Source organism: Diabrotica undecimpunctata, chromosome 4, assembly GCF_040954645.1.
Source record: "Diabrotica undecimpunctata isolate CICGRU chromosome 4, icDiaUnde3, whole genome shotgun sequence".
In the NCBI taxonomy this organism is placed as follows: domain Eukaryota; kingdom Metazoa; phylum Arthropoda; class Insecta; order Coleoptera; family Chrysomelidae; genus Diabrotica; species Diabrotica undecimpunctata.
Window position 1 is genome coordinate 114,112,978 of NC_092806.1, and position 22,333 is coordinate 114,135,310.

Sequence of the window (22,333 nt, forward strand, 5' to 3'; positions counted from 1 at the left end):
ATATATATATATATATATATATATATATATATATATATATATATATATATATATATATATAAATAAATATATATATATATATATATATATATATAATATATATATATATATATATATATATATAATATATATATATATATATATATATATATATATATATATATATATATATATAATATATTATATATATTATATATATATATATATATATATATATATATATATATATATATATATATATATAATATAGTGTTATATATAAAACATCATTTTCACAATGAATGAATATTGGTGAAATTATTACAATATAGTCTTAAACTGATTTATACTTAAGATTTGTACATATTTCAATTAAAAATTAGAATCATAATAATTTTTCTAAAAAGATTCTAAAAGATTAAAAGTTAAAATAATATTATTTTCTCTAAAAAATTTTATAAAACGCAAACATTTAATCCTATTCTACGACCACGCAGCATCTACATATAAAAATATCTAAAGTTTCATTTATTGCCCCACTCTTTCATATTTTAGAAGCAATAATAGAGCTGACATGACCGCTCCTTAGTGGTACGTGGTACTGGTACCACGTGCGTTCCACCCGACTCTCGCTGACTTTCAAAAATAACTGAACAATTCTTCTATAAGCGTCTATATTCTTTGGTAGTATACTTGAGCTATTAATACTGAGAAGTAGGAATTGTTGTGTTGTAGGTTTCCGACAATGAATCTGTCAAAATATGCCCGAGCTAAGCGAATGGAGTATTATAATTTTCACTTTACGCAAAACATATCTCTGCGCAAAATAGAGACTTGTAGAGACCTTGATGAACATTTGGGGATTTCTGTTCAAAATCTGGCAACTTTTAAAACACAATTTGGGGAAATAATTTTTTTGAGCCTGGCAACGCTGGCTGTTCTTCTCTGTGTTGTGGTCATAGAATAACAGAGCATTGTGGTGGTGTTGTGTGTCTTGTCTTGTCTTGTCTTTTCTCACGATACACAGACTAAACGGTATGCCGATTGTCGTCACTAAATTTGGTTCGGTCGCGCACCTACGTCACGCGGGAACCTAAAATTTATTTGCTCCATCATTTGCTCCTTGTTTGTTTGGACTTTCGATACATTAAATTCGTACTTGGTGGCGTTGAAAGTGGTTAAATTAAAGTTTTAAAATATTAAGCTGTAAACGATTAAAGTAATTCTGGATTATTTTAGTTACAAATTGTTGTTTATTTTTTTAATACCTATTGCTTAATAAATTTAAACAGTTTCTTTTTATAATATTCAGAATTTTATATTTTTTTGAGTACAAAACATATGAACAAAGATTCCAATATTTAAAAATTTTCATAGGAAGTGAAATTATTTTACGAATATCCAAATTTCTTGTTTATGTTGTTTTATCAATGTTATAAAAAAACAAACCGATAAATATTTGGTATATTAAAATTGTTTTATGTGGTACAATTTTCATTGGGACAGTTAAGCCCATGGAATTTATTTGATAAGTCTTCATATTATTTCTTTTGATAATAAAAGATATTTGTATTTGTTTATTTATGTTATTTCTATTTATTTCCTTTTCCTATTCTATACCGACTAAGAACAACTAAGAGATACTGGAAGCCACGAGAAAAGATAAGAAGTATAACCTAAGCTGATTTATTCTTTTTTTTGTATAATAAAATGGCACCCTGAGATTATTTTTTTATGTATGATTTGCGTTGCGACACTTAGATAATTAATTAAATAATTAATTAAAGTAATTAGATAAATAAAAAGTTAATAAAAAAGTAAGGGAAATATATATATATATATTTATATATATACACTTCTCCAAGAAATTAACGCACCACTTTGAAATATTAACATATTTTATTAGCGTTAATAAAAATTTCCATTGTAATGTTATATTTTGCAAGCCCCTTGTATATGCTATTCGTATACTCTATATTTATTGACTGTGTTTTATCGCTATAGTTTTTTTTGCAACAAAACAAAAAGAAGCAAAAAATGTACTAATTCTATAAATATACTAATTTCCAAGTGTTCACGAATTTTATTCGGCTACTGTTTAATTGTTGATTATTGTTAATTGTGTTTATTATGGAGTGTCAATCACGTAATTTAACCCGAGATGAATGTGCCCAAGTAGTGATACTGTCGGAAGAAGGTTGGAGTTACCGAAGAATTGGTCGTTGGTTTAATGTGTCCCACTCATCCGTCTCACAGGTGTTAGAAAGATTTCTCGAAACAGGGGATCATACTCGCAGACCAGGGCAAGGACGAAACCGGGTAACTACCTCTATTCAAGATCGATTTTTAAGAATTTCTGCTCTTCGACAACGTTTTGTAACACATCGAAGTCTACAAGTTCAGCTTCGAGACGTGCATGCTATACAAATTAGTACTGAAACTGTTCGCCAGCGACTTAGGGAATACAACTTAACACCTAGGATTGCCGCCCGAGGTCCTCTATTAACTGCAGAGCATCGAAGGGGAGACTACATTTTGCCAGAGAATACGTTAATTGGTTAGAGGCTGACTGGGAACGAGTGCTATTTACTTATGAATCCCGATTTTGTTTGTACAATAACGATAGACGTGTTCGTGTGTTGCGACGACCCAACGAACGATATGCTCAGTGTAACTTCTTACACACCACATTTTTTTTGGAGGATACGTTATGGTGTGGGGTGGTATTTCTTTGACTGCACGTACGGACCTAGTGGTCATACAAAATGGAACTGTTACAGCTGAAAGGTACATATTGGAGATCCTGGAGCAACATGTAGTACCGTTTGCTCCTTATATCGGTGAAAATTTCTTACTAATGCAAGATAATTCCACACCTGACGCTGCACAGATCGTCAGAAATTATCTAGAAGAGGTAGAAATTAACACTATGGAATGGCCAGCACATAGTCCGGATTTAAATTCGATTGAAAATCTCTAGGATATCCTTGGTACGCGATTAAGAGCGACACCGATACAACCAAACAACTTACAGGAAGTGGGAGAGAGAGACTGATCCAGATTTGGAGAGAACTAGACCAAAATGAAATACGGCAATTAATTTTAAGTATGGGCCAACGATGTGAGGCTGTTATACGTAGTAGAGGTGGAAACACTCGTTATTAGGACTTTTTTCATATTTTAGTTTACTTTTCTTATTATTATTTTTTTAGAATTTTCCGTTTTATTTTTTTTTCTCCTGTACTTGATTATACCTTCTCAGATTTACAACATTAAAATAAAACCAAAAATTATTAAAAATAGAAACACTTTCTGGCAGAAAATTATATTCAAAAAGTTATAAAAGTGAAAAAAATAATTATTGTAGAATATTGAACATTCTCAGTGATTTAGGAAAGAATAAACATCCTATGCGTCTACTGTAGCTCCTAAAAGTCGGGCTTGGTAACTGTTTTAAAATTTGGTCACATGCGACTTCACCCATGTCTTCGTTTTCTGGCCACTTAAAGATTTTGTCACCTCTTTTTTGGTCAAATTTGATTTTAAAATTCTTGTTCTTTCTTCCTGTTATCTGTCCTACGTAACGATGGACTAAGTTTCTTTCGGAGATAAAGCTTACAATTACCCAATCTTGCACACTCAATTCAAACTCGTCACCTTCTGCTTCTGATTCACATTCAGTATCTCTCTCTACTTGCATTTCATCATTACGATCATATTCAGACTCTAACGATGATTGCAGAATGTCACTGCCCCCCGAACTTGAAGATTTCCTCTAATCCTTAAGTTCTTGTTTAGTCATTTTTTTAAGTGCTCTTAATTTGACCTTTTACTCTTAAATAAAACTTACTCTTAGATAAAATTAGAAGCGGCCATCCATCCACTTTCATAAACTACGTCTGTGGTCCCTGGTGGACTATTATCAATCATATCAATTCGATTGAAAATCTCTAGGATATCCTTGGTAGGCGATTAAGAGCGACACCGATACAACCAAACAACTTACAGGAAGTGGGAGAGAGAGACTGATCCAGATTTGGAGAGAACTAGACCAAAATGAAATACGGCAATTACTTTTAAGTATGGGCCAACGATGTGAGGCTGTTATACGTAGTAAAGGTGGAAACACTCGTTATTAGGACTTTTTTCATATTTTAGTTTACTTTTCTTATTATTATTTTTTTAGAATTTTCCGTTTTATTTTTTTTTTCTCCTGTACTTCAACATGTTCTGATGATTAGACAAATTGTTATAATTACTAAAAAATGTAGAATAAATCTGGTAAACTTTCATTTTTTATTCTTTGCCCTTTTACAAATAAAATTGATTTATTTGAAGTGGTGCGTTAATTTCTTGGAGAAGTGTATATATATATATATATATATATATATATATATATATATATATATATATATATATATATATATATATATATATATATGTATAGCAAAGTCTAATAAATTTTCTCACTTTAAATTTTTAGATTCCTGACCTGGTTTAACTTGAAATCAACCATTTTTTAAATCAACCTAAAATTTGAAAGTCATCAAGTAATTGGTTCTAAGTATTTTATCTAAAACTTAAAACTTCTTAAATGATTTGGGGTTAAGTTTTTATTTTTAGTCAAATTTTTTTCAACATTTAGAATAACAGTAAATAAACACAATTTTATGTGAAACATTTCTACAGACCCAAAAGTAAAGTGAATGTTTATATTAATTTTGTTTAATTTTTTTAATATATTATGGTAAATGTATATTGGACAAAAGATAAAATCTTTATTTTTCAATGAAAATTCATGTTTAAATAAAATGCATATTGGAAAATGGCAGTGAAAAGAATATAAAATACAATTTTTTATTTAAAAAGCGATGATAGGTAGATACTTTTAAAATTCGAACAATATTACCGCTTGATTTAGCATTGCCGAATGAAAATTAAGGTTCCCATATGACGTCACGCATTCGCCTTTCATGCGCAAGAACATACCGGTAGTCTGTGCTGTGTCTCAGTAATATATATTCTTTATCTATGGTCTGTGTATCGTGTCTTTTCTTTTTCTTTTGGATTTGTTATTTTGTTGTCCAATTTCCAATTTTTCACAAGTGAACATTAAGTGAATGAAACTTGAAAATTTATTTAAACTATTTTAAACATACAGTATGGAGACACAGGAAGACATTTACACAAAAAGTGAAGTATCTAATATAAAATGCGAAACCCAATTAGAGAACGATGATGTGAATAACACAGAATTTCCAGTTACTATAAAAAATGAATTTAAACAAGAATTACTTATACTCGAAGATAATACAGCTAATGAAGATTTTAAAGATTGGTTCAATCAAATGAATACGGAAATATTTATTGAAAATGTAAAACAGGAACAAATTGAAGGTAATAGTAATTTGTTAACCTGTAAAAATTTGAAGTGTGAACCAAATATTAAGGATAATAAAGACGTAATTGAAGAAAATCAGAGTCAATGTGGTATGTATAAATCAAAATAATTTTAAAAAAATGGAAAAGGAAAATTATAGATAATCCTAATCATTTGCAAACTGTAATTACAAAAATGGTTTTTTTATGTGGGTGCATCTCTAAAATATACCTTTATTTTTAAATATAAATGTAATCTCAATTCAACTATTTGACTATTGTCATATTATATATATATATATTAATATGGTATTAAACAGAGCCTTGGAGCCTTGATCTTAAATATGTATAGTTTTTGCTTACTATTAACATGCTAATATTTAAGGTTGATTTATTGTGAGTGTTGTTTTACATATGGGTGGCTTGTTTGTTCTTTATGTGATAAATAAATGTATTTAGTCAGAAAAAACTGCACACTTGAAAGTTTATTATTCTGACTATGTTCGGACCATAGACATATAATACAAGATAGACTTATGGCTGCAATATAATCCTGTTCTTCCAGTGTACCAGAGCAAACTGATGCAAAACAGTCCGTATATCTCTGTATAATGGGCCAGATTTATAAAACATGTGACCTCAGTTTTGCTTCATGCCAGTTGAGGCTTTGCCTCAGTTTTCTCTGTTACACTGGGGAAACGGACTGAACACAGGAAGAACACAGGAAGCAACTTAGGTTTTCATCATTATTAATATGATTTTTCTGTTTTAAAGTTTTCGTTTTTATAATATTATGTAAATATAGAAGAGTTTAAATATGACTCAGTAATGCTTCAGAAATATGTTCATAATAAATTTGATAATGAGTGTTTTTTATTGAAGAATCCATAGTAGAACACTACTAGTTAAAGCTGTAATTAATTTTAATAGCAGTAAATATATGCATAATAAAAATAATTTTTGTTTTGTAAAGGTTTATAGGACAGTTGAAAGGTAAAGGTTATAAGTTACCTTCATTCAACTTAACAGTTAAATGATTTCAAGATTAAAATTACTGAAAAATGTTTATAACTATTTATTAGTTAGTGTGTCTCTAAATAAGCAATACTTTCTGCATATTGGGGAATGTTTTTAGTATGGCTCTGCCATAAAGCTTTATTTGTAGCCACACATTTTTTGTATATACTGTGTTGTTTTACCTGGTTGCCAGACAATCACTTGGCAAGCTAAAATAGTTGCAATATTGTTTGCAGTTTTGGAAAATTTCATAGGAATAAAAATGCCAATACTTGGTCTGATCAGAGGATTATATATTATATTAAAGAAATACATTTGAGCTGTGAGTTGTGGAATTTGGAAGTCGGAATGTATATAGAATGATATGCAAAAAGACTGACAGGTTGTTACAGAAAAATTTGAGATTTTATTTTTTCTTGTCCAATTGTAGGAGAGAAGAGGGAGACTTGATCCCAACATTACATTTCTTCGGATAACTTTTTTTATAACCAATCTAGAACCTTGATAATTTAGTGGAACATTATAAATTTATCAAAGTTTTGGGTGTTATGCACCCGAAAAATATACTGCTAATAAATAACGAGTTTTTGTAGAATCTAGTAATAGAGAAAAACTAATCATGTCTCCCTGTACTTCGGGAGACTTGATCCTTGTGTATGGGTGACTTGATTATACCTTCTCAGATTTACAACATTAAAATAAAACCAAAAATTATTAAAAATAGAAACACTTTCTGGCAGAAAATTATATTCAAAAAGTTATAAAAGTGAAAAAAATAATTATTGTAGAATATTGAACATTCTCAGTGATTTAGGAAAGAATAAACATCCTATGCGTCTACTGTAGCTCCTAAAAGTCGGGCTTGGTAACTGTTTTAAAATTTGGTCACATGCGACTTCACCCATGTCTTCGTTTTCTGGCCACTTAAAGATTTTGTCACCTCTTTTTTGGTCAAATTTGATTTTAAAATCCTTGTTCTTTCTTCCTGTTATCTGTCCTACGTAACGATGGACTAAGTTTCTTTCGGAGATAAAGCTTACAATTACCCAATCTTGCACACTCAATTCAAACTCGTCACCTTCTGATTCACATTCAGTATCTCTCTCTACTTGCATTTCATCATTACGATCATATTCAGACTCTAACGATGATTGCAGAATGTCACTGCCCCCCGAACTTGAAGATTTCCTCTAATCCTTAAGTTCTTGTTTAGTCATTTTTTTAAGTGCTCTTAATTTGACCTTTTACTCTTAAATAAAACTTACTCTTAGATAAAATTAGAAGCGGCCATCCATCCACTTTCATAAACTACGTCTGTGGTCCCTGGTGGACTATTATCAATCATGCGAGCTTGCCAAAGAAAACCATAAAAAGCGGTATATGGTTTCCAATTGCATTGATTGCACAACAAACAGTCGCTGTTGCTCCATGTTCCCCTGACGTAATTTTACCAACGTGCTTATCACCTTTACATGCAATGATCTTCTTTGGCTTATAGATAGTGGAAAGTCCAGTTTCGTCCACGCTACAAATTGCTTCTGGTCCGATTCCATGGTTTTCAAGAACTTTACGAAAAATTTTGATACATTATTTCTGTTGAAACTAGTTGCTCTAGAAAGACTATTTGCTTCCGGAGAGCGTAATGATAAGGTCTTCATCCTCTTCAGAAATCCATATAACCAGTCGTAACTGGCTTGCTTATGTTTATTCCAAGAAGCAGATTTTTTTTACTATTTATAACGGCAAACTCGTACGCCAGTTCTTTTGCTTGTTTTCTTGTAAGGCGTAATTTGTTGGCAACATCTAAATAATTTTTAAACATATTTTCCTCTGCATTTGTAAATATTTGAGCCTTTTTGTAATCAGGAGAGAAGGATATTTCAATATTTTCGGATCGTTGTCTGCGAACGTATCTTTTTAATGTCATAATATTTATTTGAAAACGACTTGCCATTCCCTTGAGAGACGTACCGTTATTAATAACGTCTAAAACAGCTTCTTTTAACCTCTGGCTGTCGACTGGTGTTCTTTTCTTGGCTCCTTCCCTCCTATAATAATAATAATAATAAAGGTCTTTATTTTTCCTTCAAATTCATACAATACACAAAATATATAATTTATATATGCATAAAATACAATAAGAAAGAAAAAATGCCGAAGATCAGTTGGTGCTGATTTCAAGAAATCAGTACCTCTGCTTTTCATGTTAAGCAAGAGAGAAAAAAAAATATAATATATTTTTTTGCATCTTATGTAACAATCAATTAAAAACCATAACCAATAGAAACATTTAACATTTAAATATTGTCCAAAAACTATCACACAGTTTGTACATACTTCATAACAGGTCATCAAATAGTTGCACATGTGTTACTCACTTAGCAATTTAGATTTAAGAGATTTCTTGAAAGATATAATCGATTTTAATTTTAATTCTTTAGCTAATCCATTATATACTTTTGATATTTGATATGTAAATGAATTTTTGAATTGTTCTGTACGATGTGGCGGAGCTGTAATTGTATTTTTATATCTTGTATTAACAGTATGTATGTCAGTTCTGTATATAATTTTTTTAAAAAGATATGCTGGTAGAGAGTTTTTGATAATTTTGTGGAAAAGACAAGCAGCATGTAGAAATCTTCTCTTTTCCATGTTCAACCATTTAACATGTTTTAATTTGTGGGATCTATACCTGGGATATACCTGGGATATAAGTGTACCAGAATTTGTTGATACTCAAAAGTGCCGATTATGTTTAAACACAATTTAAGCCACTGAGATGAGTATGATTTTGTCAATCCTTTGTTACACGATTGTATTGTCTATTTAGGAAACATATTTAGGAAACAAATGTGCAAGCCATACTCTTGCCGACAATGTTTTTGAGATATACAGGATAATCAATTTTTATGATAAAATCAATTATATCTGTTATAGGAGATGTCGTGATGCTGAAGAAAGTTATTTACAAAAATAGGAGTTAACTGTAAGCTTCACATTTTAAAATTAGTTATAAATATACAGGGTCTTTCATAGCACTGTACCGCATCAAAAATATATTTTTTTAAACGAAGTACCCTGTATTTTATTTTAAATTTAAAATTTCATTATAAGGATAAAAAGTTGTAACCTGTTATACTGGACATTTAAATAATTTTAACCCATATTACATGAATAACCATAAAAGATGATTACCAACAATTATTTTGAGTTGGCCAAAAACTGAAAGTTTATCATTGTTATATGTCAGTTTGGTAACCATCATTTACGTTATATCAAAAAAAATGTGGAGGTTATATTTTATATTTGTTCGGGCTGTTAGGCCGTTGTCTTCGGAGATTAGTTCTCGACGTTTCGCCAACACTAGGAGTTGGCATCTTCTGGAGATGTTACTGCTTCGCTTGTAAGCTGAAACTGACGCCGCGTTGTAGTAATAGAGTTGTTCGTATAGTCTCTCTTTGAGTGTATTCTTGGAACTGGTGTTTGATGTCCTGTTTTAGGCCTTCTGCCTCTTCAGGACGTGGTTTATTTTTTGTTTTGTAGTTGGCTGGTTCTTTTTTGTTGTGGGTCCACTGGTGGTCATTGGAGTAGCGCCTGGACAATCAGAGGTGAAAGACAATGTGTAAAACGGTCCTTTTCAGAATTTATTGATAGTATATATAGAGAATATGAATTTGTTGATTTGATATTAATAACTGTCTGAAAACGCGGCGCGAGGGGGCAGCTGTGGCTGTAACCTCTGCAATAGACAGGTATCGTTGTGCAATGGGATCGGGAAGCCACAGAAAACCGATCCCCCTGTCTAGGCAAGCTCGAAGTGAGCATTTATATTTACTGGCGACGGTGATAAATGAGGGGAGTTGCCTCCTGAATGTCAATGTATTCATCAGGGAGTTCATTGCTGGCAAGGTCCAGTAAAATAGAGGGTAGGAAAGGGAGTTTGGATTTGGGATGTCTTTTGATTGCCGAGGGATGAGCTGGTAGTTTTAAGAATGCGTTGGGCTCTGAGGTTTTGGCCCCGGATGGTGCGTATTGCATAACTGCCGCGTTGTATCCATTGTAGTGTTGATCGTGTGGGTTTTTGGGTGTTTTTCTTGTGTTTGGATGGCTACGCTGTCCTGTTTTAGGCTTTTGTCTCTTCAGGACGTGTTTTCCTTAGTATTGGGTGTATGGCACTGGATTTTGGTATGTGTCCACTGGTGTGCTGCGTGGTGTTTGTTGGTGGTTGCTGCTCTCACTAGTCCTGGACAATCGGGTGCGAAAGGGATGCAAATGAACGGTTCCTTTAAGAATTTTTGGTCTAAAACAAAATTAGTAAGTATATGAAAATGTTTATAAGTTTATTAATTTACTAAATTTATTAAATTATTGTATGAATATCGCGACGCGTGAGGGCAGCTGTGGACTGGTACCTCAAAAAATCGACGGGGTATCGTTGTGCAATGGGATCGGAAAACCACAGAAAACCGATCCCCCCCGTCGGTGTCAGTTCGAAGTGAACATTTAGTATTATATAAGCGACGGTAAATGAGGGGAGTTGCCTCCTGTATGTCAATATATTCATCAGGGAGCTCGTTGCTGGCGAGTTCCAGCAGAATAGCTGGTAGGAATGGGAGTTTGGGTTTAGGTTTTCTTCTGAATACATTGCCGAGGGATGAGCAGGTAGTTTTGAGGATGCTTTGGGCTCTGAGGTTTTGGCCCCGGATGGTGCGAATTGTATAACCCCTGCTTAGAGAGGAAAGCCTCTCATTGATGGGCTGGATATTCGACAGGCGATGAATGAGTGCGGAAGGATAGTCGTATCGTTTGCTGTTTAGTTTACGTAAGATTCTCCTTTCCAGTGTAAGTAGTCTATTGCTGAGATGTTTGGGCATCACAGCACAAATGCAAGATCTGTACTCGATGACCGGTCTGATAAATGTTTTGTATGTATGGATAAGTGTACGTGAGTGTGTGCGGCCGAATTTGCCACTAAGAGCGTTGAGAAGTCCGAGTCGGCTCCTAACCTTATTACAGGTTCTGTCAGTATCGTCACTCCAGCGTAATATTTGCGTAAACAGCACGCCGAGATATTCGACCTGGTTTCGGAGACGGAGTCGTTCTCCCCACAAACTCAAATTGTGCCTTTCGGTGATGATAGGTGTGATGTATTGACTGCGATATGGGCATAGTATATACCCCCCCTAGTAAGGTAAGTGCCGGAGAAAAAGTGGGGAGAGAGTTTCTAGCGCCAAATAAGTTCGGAATCGGGAACTAAAAATTTAGCGGCAAATTCAAAATGTAGGTTCTGAATTTAAGGCGGGAAATTCAAAAAGGATATACTGAATTTTAGGCGGGAAATTCAAAAAATAAATTTCTGAATTTTAGGCGGGAAATTCAAAATGTTCCGAATATTATATAGAAAACAAATATAGTCATAAAATAATAAATAAAAACTTATTCTATGCCAAAATATATTCTCTGTCCAAAAATGTAGTATACACTTATGCAATTTTGTATACCATAAATGTATAACATATCAGATAGAGTGAGTATTTTGTGACTATATCTGTTTTCCATTACATTAAAACATCAACATAAAAAACAGATATTCTTAAAAATTTATTTATTTCTGTAATTTATAAAATTTGAGGAATCACAGAGATATAATAAATTATAAAGATCGTCATCACTGCCATTGTGGTGGTCTTCACCTGTATCCACGAAACTAGGCTCCATTCTGAACTTAACCATCTATTCACTGCAACCTGCAAAATGATATATGGAATTACACACAAGCAGCAACCGAAATAAGTAAGCCCTACCTGCGGAGACTTGCATACCCATATGGACATTCAGGCATACAATTCATTGAGGTGAGAAAGATTGGTCCTAGTAAATTAGGGACCACTCCTTCGAGCCCCAATGCTCCCCAGGCTTTCCTCACCCTCCCCCCCATACCACGCTGATGTGCTATGGGAGGCTAGTTTCATCTATATATTTACTGAATAGTGCAGAGCAGCATGAGGCTCTTTAGTCTTGCTATGCTATTTGTATGTTTGTATATATATATATATATATATATATATATATATATATATATGTGTGTGTGTGTGTGTGTGTGTGTGTGTATATGTTAGAGATTTATTATGTATCTAATGTATTTTACACACAAACATATATAAAAAATAAACTATGTTTATGAGTAAAATATGTGCCCATGTATAATTAAAGTAAAATATGTACCTATGTACTACAATGGCGAGTGAAATATCTTATTCATTTACAATTAAAATGTTTTGAAAACCTTTGTAAACAAAGAGTAAGTAACATTCTTTCCAGAACTTACATCAAAGGAGAATTTTTAAATACACAGTGTTCACAAATTATATGCAATTTCTTTGAAGTTCATGAATTTGTAACTAAGTATAATTAAAGTAAAATATGTAACTATGTATAATAAAAGGAAAATATGTGATTATGTATAATTAAAGTAAAATATGTAACTATGTACTACAATGGGGAGCGAGACAAGGACATAGCATTTCTCCCAAACTGTTCACCCTTGTTCTATAAGACAAGGTAGATACAGATGAAAGCAATTGTGAAAGACCTAGATTCAGGAGCGGATGGAAATTGTTTGATGATGAAGATATATGTAAAACAATAAAAAGAATTTTAAAGATTCCATATGAGTCCAGTAAATAGAAAACACAATTTTATTTGTTTACAACAAAATGGAAATATGAAACTGTAAACAAGAATGAATAACATACAAATTGTACAGTTTTATACTGGAAATAATTTAATTACACTTATGACCCGTACTTACAAAATTGTTTTCTCCTACTTTCATATTTTCTGTGAGCTACTAATTTCATAGGATCTATCATAGTGTAGTCTGGTTTATTTTTAAGTAAGTTAATAAACTTCTGGTCTCTGCCATTTACAATTGCATTTACACTTTTACACCACATATACAGAGAAAGTCTAACAATAAATTTACATATATTTATACCTGTATTTGAATGGATTTTACAGTTGAATGGTGAAAAATTTAAACAATTCAATTTCAATGAAATCTGTATCCTCTTTCTTTACTCTAAATAACATATTATATTTACATTGCTCACAGGAAACCTTCAATACTTTATTTGCTACATATCCTGCAACATAGGTTACAGTACACCTTCCCACCTGAGTTCTCATAACATTTGAAACTGAAAGAGGAAGTGAAACATTCACTTCAGGTGCCAAAGGTTTACAACCTGGTAATACCTCACCTGTTAAAAAAAACCTAATGCATCTAATGCTCCCTCACTAACATCATTTTCACAATTGCTTTCAGGTGAATGAAAAGATATAAAATTATTTATAAGCAAACCTTTGAAAGTGGTTATAGCATCTGGCACACTTACTGAATGAAAAATGTAAAGACATATTTTTATAATATATTACCAAAGAATATAGAATATTTGATATTACCATGTACGTCAATAAACCTTATAGTTTGAGTTTCTTCTTCTTCAATATCTGCTGCATTCTGAGAGCCTGAAATTTAAATACAATATTTTAACAGAACATAACCAATAAATAAATCTGTTGGACTAATAAATAAACAAGTACTAGATATTTTGATCTTTATCATCATCAGAAATGAACCCAAATAATATGTTGCCCAGAAGGCCCATCAAAATTTATAATAATTAACTACAATTAATATTCATAATACTTATATTAAAAATCAAAGTCATATTTGCGGAATACAATTAAGTACAATTAGATTTATAAGTTTTGATGATTTTAAAATATATAAGTAAGATTCATATGATAGGATTAACATTAATTTAAACAATAACAGTTTAAACATACAAAATATTATTTAATTTAAGTTTGCTAACAAACATTTGCTATGAGGTACAGTGCTTACCTATTGCTGGTAAAAATCCACTTTATCTTCGTCTGTAAAAAGTCTAGAGCAAACACGAAATTTATTGTAAACAGTAAGAGGTGTATAATTGTTTAATACTCCTCTCTTAATTACTTTCAACCATTCCAACGTGTCCATTTCATTTTTCGGATTTGGAAAACGAAATCTACTGCTTGTGTGGTCCTTACAACCAGGAACACAACATGGTTGGCTTTTTCTTTTCTTTTATTTTGTTCCATTTTAACGATCAACAATCATCAGCAATCAATAAGATGATTACAACAAAGACAAAACAAAACAAAATTCAACTTGCAATATTTCAATGGCGTACAATACAAATAATACAATACCAACACCAACAGACCAACACAACACCAACCTTCATTCTTCAACTTCAAACTTCAATTCTTCCTTCTTCCACGCACGGCACATGCGTCTCATACCCCCACCTAGAGTGACTGTAGCGCCGCCGCCATTACGTACGACTGGAATCGTCCAAACAAACTTCCCCGCTGCCCTATCTCTCTTGCACTACTATTTCTTTTTATGTACTATGGATATGGGTGCCTGAAAAGGATCATCTGTGTTTTGTTTGGGTTAGGTGTCACTCTCCATCTCTGACACCATTGTTCAACACGGAGCAGATGATTTTGAGCTGACCTAAGTGTAGAGTCGACGTGTGGTGTTGTTGTAAGGAGTGCTGTATCGTCTGCGTATAGTAGAGTAGTTGTATTGGTATATCTAGGGTTAGGGAAGTCGCTGTTGTAAATTGTGTAGAGTATTGGTGCCAACACGGAACCCTGAGGAACTCCCGCTGTGGGAGTGAAGGATGTAGAGAATCGATCACGCTCCTTGACTGTGATTTGCCGTTGAGAGACATATGAGTGGATGAGTCTGACGAATGGAGTTGGTAGCCCGATGCTCTCTAGTTTCTTGACCAGTCCCACATGCCAGACTTGGTCAAAGGCTTTTTGAACATCGAGGAAGATACCTAGTGACACTTTGCCGTCGTTCAGACTTTGTGTTAGGTGTGTGACGATTTCTGTCAATGCCGTTTTGGTTGAGTACCCTTCTCTAAAGCCGAATTGGTAAGATGGGATGATATTGTGTTCTGTGGTGAAGTCTACGAGTCTTTCTTTAAGGATTCTCTCGAAGACTTTCGCCAGGACGTTAAGGAGAGATATCGGCCTATAAGAGTGTGGATCGGTACGTGGCTTGCCTTTTTTCAGAAGCATAGTTGTATTGGCTACTTTCCAAGGTTTTGGGAAGTAGCAGAGTTTAAGAGTGGCATTGACTATGTTCATCAGGTACAGAGTGACGCTCAGCGGGAGGTGTTGCACACAGTTCCTGGCAATCTTGTCAGGCCCCGGTGCATTTGATTTGCCAATTTGGCAGAAATGTTTGAAGGTTTGGTGATCCACAGGCGCCATGATTGGATGTTCATGGGGTGCCTGAGGGTCGAAAGGGGTTCTGAGCAGTCGCGTTATGTCTTTCACTGCGTCGGCACAGAAGGCATGATCAGATCTCGGATCGTCTGGGGAGATTAAGGTATTTTGTAAGTGAGTTTTGAAAGCTTCTGCTTTCTGTTGGTTTGAGTTGATAATATGATTGTTCACCACAAGGTGAGAAGGATTATTGGTTTTTTGTTTGGTTAGGCATTTGAATTTATGCCAGAATCTACCGCTGTCACGGTAATCAAGACTGGAGGTCGCTGCAATCCATTGTCTGGACTGCAGATTGTTGACCTGCAGTTTGATCGCCGCAGACAGCCGGTTATACTCTGTTTTGACAAGGGAATTGCGGGTACGTTGGAACTGACGGAGGAGACGTCTCTTTTGCTTAATTTTATCGACGATAAACTGAGGTAGAGGAGGTTTATTAGGGTTGTTACCCCTATTTGGGACTGACAAATCAGCTGCTTGGTTTATCAGGTTAGAAATTACCGTGATACCTCGGTCGATATCATCTGGGTACGTTAAGTTGACTAACTCTGGAGTGTTATTTGATAGGTATGTTTGGAAGAGTTCCCAGTTGGCGTGTTTGTAGTCTCTTATTACTTTAGGAGGGTCTGGAGGTGGAGGGTTCAGTATCTGTTCCTTAACCAGCAGAGGTAGGTGACGTAATCGAGTCTCCCAGGAAGCATTCGTCACTCAATCGATCAATTAAGTCGTACGTGCATACGATATGATCGATGATTGACAAGCCCTGGGGACCCATAAACGTCGGCACACGGTTACGTATATGGTGTAGAGGGCGGTTAAGGAGCAAATCCGAGAGATCTTTGCCTGCACGGTTCGACACCGTGTCGCCATATCTGATGTGTCTGGCGTTAAAGTCTCCTAGAATGATAGCCTTGTTCAGGCTGGAGACGTAATCAAACAATGTCTCGGATAGCGGTTGAAGAGGATGCTTGTAATAAGAGACTAGGGTGATGGTCTCGTTGTTGTCGAGGTGGGTGTCAACTGCCAGGAAGTCTTCATCATTGAGGATGATGTGAGGAGGAATGGTATGTGGGGAAAAAGGGATGCCATACTTGATCAGGAAGCCAATGTCGTGTGAAATTTGGCTTTTGGGTCGGTGTAAAGTGCAATAGCCTGGGAAGATGGGATCTTGTTTGGCGAGGGTGTCGGAGAGGGCAAGGATTTGGATATTGTATTGTTGAAGGATATGCTTGATGAAGGGGCGTTTTCTCGCAACACCCTGGCAGTTCACAGCACCTATTGTACTGTCCATTAGAGGGGCAGGAAGGTGATGGAAGCTTTGTTGCTATGAGCGACAAGAGTACTCTTTATGCCCAAACATCAAAGTAGTGAAGTGGTTGGTGATGTCAAGGATTAGTTGACGTCGGTCAGGGAGAAGGTTAATTAGGATAAGTGAGGTGAACTCCATAACTGTCTTCATATCAGAAGTCAGCTCGTATGGAGGGTCTCGCTTTTCAGTAGAGATTGGCTGGGTTTCTTGTGGTGTCTTAGGAGCTTCCCTTCTGTGGGGACATTTGACCGAGTAGGCCGCATGGTCTCCTCCACAGTTGGGACATTTATGAGTTTGTGGGGTGGGGCAGGCCGTGGATTTGTGGTCCTGGCCACAGGTTGGGCAGCGGTACTGCTTTTGCGGGCACTCCATGATGGTATGCCCGTTCTGGCTGCACCTGCCGCAGTATTTTGGGATGGGAGGCACGGGATTTGAATTGAGTGGAAGTTCCACATGGAGTCGGAGGCCGTCCATGAAGATTCCTCTGGTCAGCATCTCCGTGTATTTCAATTCACTCGATGTGACCAGCTTCACAAACGTGGTGGGGAGATTGGATTTGGATATAATCCGCCATAGTCGAACTACGGGGATATCCATTTCCGTAAAGGCTTTGGTTAGATCGTCGTCTGAGTAGTCTCTTTCGACCCCCTTGACGACGACCATGTAGGTGGGTTTGGATGAGCGGGTGGGATTGCGTGGTGTTGGGATGTGCTTGGGTGTGACGAGGACTTTGGGATCGCCCAGCGCATCACGGAGTTTTCGTTGCAACTCGACGTGGTTAACGGGGTGGATGGTTGTTAGGTGGGCGATTTGGGTGTGTAGAACTTTAACCGTCGAGATTTGATTGAGTAAAATCTCTCTGGTGTTGATGATTCGAAAGAAATCTCTCTGGTTAGATTTCTCTCGAGGGATGTTGGATATGGTGTAATTGAATGATTTTGGCTGTGTGGAGGTGATGACCTGGGATGCAGGGATGGTAGGTTTGGGAGTGGTAGTGGCGTTAGCGTATGATAAGTGTGTGTTTTGTGTGGATGGTGGGTTGATGGGTGTGTGTATTAATTGTGAATTGTGTATATTTGTTGGTTGTGGATTGACTGTGTTTATTATTTGTGGAGTTTGGGTGATTGTCGGTTGAGCGGTATGGGTGGATATTGGTTAAGTGACATTAGTATGTGTGGTGAAATTGTGTTGTGGTTGAGTGGTGATAGGAGAAGTGGATGGGTTTAGGATAGCGGATGACCGGGTCAGCTGAAGTTGAGCGATCAGCCGGTCGATTTGCTCTATGGGCAGAGTGGATAATATGTCCGACATAAAAGTGTCAGACAAATTGTTGGTGATCGAGGATTGTGTAGTATCAGGGATATGTATTGTAGGTGGAAAAGAGGTAGACATAGGTGGGGTGGTAAGGTTGGTTGGTGGGATTACAGGCTGTGAGACAGTTGTTCTGTGTAGAGGTAGCGGCGGAAAGTCATAGTTGTCAGGAGTGTTATTAGTGTATTGACCAGGGTCGGGCGGTTCGGCAGGGATGACTTTATTAGACCTGTTTGAACGTGTCGACCTCGGCATTTTAGCAGTGGACGGCTAGGTATTATACCCAGATGACTCCTTGTTTTCTTGTACCTGGTGCAATGTACAAGATGGCAGGAATGCCGGACTATACTTATCTAAAATTATAGGCTAGCGGTCCCTCGTAGATACGTATTTTTTATATGATATTGGAAAAGTGCAGATTTCTGCCGGCGCGGCACGTTCACAAACTCCGACGGAAGCTGATAGCCCCAGCAACGGCCTACGTGGGTGGCTTCTTACGGACCACCCACTATACCTACACTGTGACCAGCAGAATCTCCGTGAGAGAGTGAAAAACGCCAAAAACCAACAGAAAACACAGCACTTACCTTCTTTGTCTCCAAATGCGGCCACGTGGTGACCAAGTGGTTGGTTTCACCAGGTTATATTCTCTTCGATACCGTTATCCAACGGTTTTTCTGCTTCTTGGCGGCTTCCAAGCGGCCAGAGCTATGGCTTTGTCTAAGACAGGCGTCTGACCCTTTGCTATCGGAAACCTAAAAGGTTTATATATTCATATTTATATTTTCCACTCGCCTCCCCTCCACTGGTTTCGCCGTGAGGGGGCGTGTCGTCGTTCGTAGCTTTTCTTTTTTTGTGTTTTGCGGGAAGGGTGTTTGTGGATTATAATATTGGTATTTTGTCAATTAGTCCTTCGTCTATCCGATTAAAATAATTTGGATACTTATATATTTCCACCGCTTCCTGATATAACCGTGGGTAGTACTGTTATGTTTTATCCAGCATCTGCGTTTCTTGCCTAAACTACAATGGCTTTTATGTTCGTTGATCCTTGTGTTTGTGTGTCTTTTCCTGGTTCCCACATATACCATTCCACATGTGCATTGTATTCGGTATACTCCGGCCGTTGGTAATGGGTCGCGTTTGTCCTTCACCGATCTTAAATAGTCCTTGATTTTCTTTGTAGGCTTGAAAATGTTCTTTATATTGGCTTTTTAAGTATTCCCACAATTCTGTTGTTATCCCCGATATATAGGGCAAAAACGCTTTGCCTATACATGCTGTTTCTTCGTCCTTTCTTCTAAAATCGTTGTTAATCGCTTTATGTATTTCTCTTCTGGTATAACCATTAGAGGTAAGCGCTTTGTCAATATGAAGAAGTTCACTTTGCAGATGCTGTGGTTCACATATTCTCTTTACCCTCTCCTCCAGAGTTTTGATGATACTTTGTTTTTGGCCTGGATGATGATTTGAGTTCCTGTTTAGGTATCGTCCGTGTGTGTAGGTTTTCGAAACACTTTATGTCCTAAGTAACCTTCCTTTCGATTTACTAATACTTTACTCTGGGAACGCTTGTTCTCTGTTTCCATCGTAAATTGAATATTTGGATGTAGTGTGTTTATATAAGACAGGAAATCGTTAAGTTTTTCTACTCCGTGACACCAAATCACAAAAGGGTCATCGACGTATTGTAATAAATAATGCTTCACTTTTGGTCTCGTGTGGTATATTTATTTAAAACACTAGATACTCATGATTTGGTTTATTGGTTATCAAGTACAATACTAGATGGTACTCAGTTGACGTTGACAATACTAACTTAGACCGTTCTCTCGATTCTTCATTCTTAACAATAATGATAATACCCATAATCCCGTGATTTCCAGCTATTTAACACACGTGAGTTTGTTATCATAATACGTTTGTTATTTGTTAATTGATACACGTTATTTAATAATCTTTCGACTACATTGCAAATTTCACTAGGTCAGAGTGTGTCCTCGTTACAACGATATTTTCAATGTCGTAAACAAATAATATATTTTCGCAAATGTGTGTCACGGTATTAAAAAGATTACTTGAATCTGGTGCTTAATTAAATCCCGTTATAGTATCTAAACCATACCCTTGGCTTAAATCCCGTTACATCCCTATCCCTCAGAAGAAAAATTTTCTGAGTGCTGTTCGTTTTCAATCAATTACATGAACTGTTTTTACTCTTCCCTTCCGAAAGAAGAAAATTTTTCGTGTCATCATCAACTGATTACTGTACATATACACATTTTTGGTACATATTTCCTTATATCTAATTTTTTTTTTATTTTTTAAATTTAGTAACCTCACCTAACCTAACATCAGCATATTATAAAGTTACCCTGATTGTTCCCTTGTAATATGCTATTTATTATCCTTTATTATGCCTTATATTAGCTTAATATTTTACCTACGTTATTTTACCTTACGTTAAATTATTTAGATTATATTACATATTACCCCCTATTATGTTATTATGTGGTTAATTACATATTATATCTTACCCCCTATTATGTGCACATAATATTTACAATAACCTTCACATATTTTAAATAATAAATAAAAATTTATAATAATAAAATCTTATATTAATTCTTGTATTAATTCTTGCATTAATTCTTGATACCAAGTAATAGTTCTATTTTCACTTTTCATATACACTATTAATAACTTTGACATCTCACAATAAGGGTTTGTCGTTTTATTCATTTATTCATTTATCCCTATTTCTTTTGTTTAACTACTGCTACTATACAGTCTAACATTTTTCTTTTTGTTATACACATTTTAAATATATATGTTGTACGAACTTAAAAACATTATATTCATTTAAATATATTTTTATATATTATTTGCATTCAAAAGTACTTGTATATATTACGAGTATATACATTGACTCTAATTGTAGCAAAGTGTTGTTTCCTTAATTATTCTAGCTATAAACTCTGTGCCTTGGTCTGCTATTATTTTTCTGGGTACTCCATACCTCAAGATAAATTTTTCTACCAATGATTTGGCTACTGTTTTGGCTTATTTTATTTTCTATTACATATTCTTCTACGTAGTTGCTTAATTCGCATTGTACGTCAATATATCTGTTTCCATTTTCATCCATGTACATTTTCATGGATTCCTTGTTTATGATTTAGTGCTTATGCCTTTTTAGTCGTCGCATCTCTTCACATTTCACGTGTTTCTCAACATTTCTTCGTAATTCGTTCCAGAAATAGTATTAACTTATATTTCTGTATTTAATATATCATATTTATTCTTACATATCCTTCCTGTAACATGTGGAAGTCGTTAATTATAACTCTTCTTGACCTGCTTATCTTGTACTATATTATGTATTGCTTGTATTATGTTTATCTTATACTATACAAATTTTTATACATTTTCCTTAAAAAAAATTATTTTTTATTTAAATCTTTTCGTATTTTATTAAGAATTCGCTGATTCTTATTTTCCACCTCTTCTTATTCTCATTTTTCATTATTATCATTTTCTTTATAATCTTCTGCACTCACATTTGTGAGCCAAAATCCCAACAAGTCTCCTAATGCTATTCCTGAAGCATAAATCTTTAAAATAAATTTATTTTTCATCGATAAATCGGGGAATTCCATAACCGGGGCTTATTAGATATATCTTGGGCTTATTAAATTTTTCTTGCATCGTAAATAAAATTTTAAACACGGATCATAATAATAAAATATTTAACCTGGTCAGTTACATTGTACTCATTTCAAAGTTTATGGAATTGCTTACTACGTACATTCCAACTGTATCAAATAACATATGTAATGTTTTTATAACGAATACTGAGTTTGCTATCGTAATAAAATATTATAGGTATGTTTTTTTTTGTTTATTGTTTGGTTTCTCGTCTTTTACAAACTAACTTTTGCTTGTACATCTGGGTCTTTTCCTAAATAAAAAACATCTGCATAT

The 22,333-nt window shown here is 34.8% G+C and overlaps 1 protein-coding gene and 1 long non-coding RNA gene across 5 annotated transcripts in view; one reads left to right on the plus strand and one right to left on the minus strand.

Moving 5' to 3' along the window:
* Positions 1-5,018: 5,018 nt before the first annotated feature.
* Positions 5,019-22,333, plus strand: part of LOC140439867 (uncharacterized) — a 75,503-nt gene continuing 58,188 nt past the window's right edge. For all 3 annotated transcript variants that reach the window (XM_072530031.1, XM_072530032.1, XM_072530030.1), the window contains exon 1: positions 5,019-5,469. In XM_072530031.1, coding sequence (XP_072386132.1) covers positions 5,142-5,469 — 328 coding nt within the window. In that variant the 5' untranslated portion in view covers positions 5,019-5,141. The remainder of the gene's footprint in view (positions 5,470-22,333) is intronic.
* LOC140439866 (uncharacterized) lies at positions 11,967-14,838 on the minus strand. 2 transcript variants are annotated; one of them, XR_011950738.1, is made up of 3 exons: positions 14,288-14,662; positions 13,843-13,908; positions 11,967-12,125 (listed from the first exon to the last, which is right to left on the minus strand). It is a non-coding gene; the product is annotated as an uncharacterized lncRNA (long non-coding RNA). The 2 variants fall into 2 exon arrangements; XR_011950737.1 differs by having other exon boundaries at positions 11,967-13,908; positions 14,288-14,838.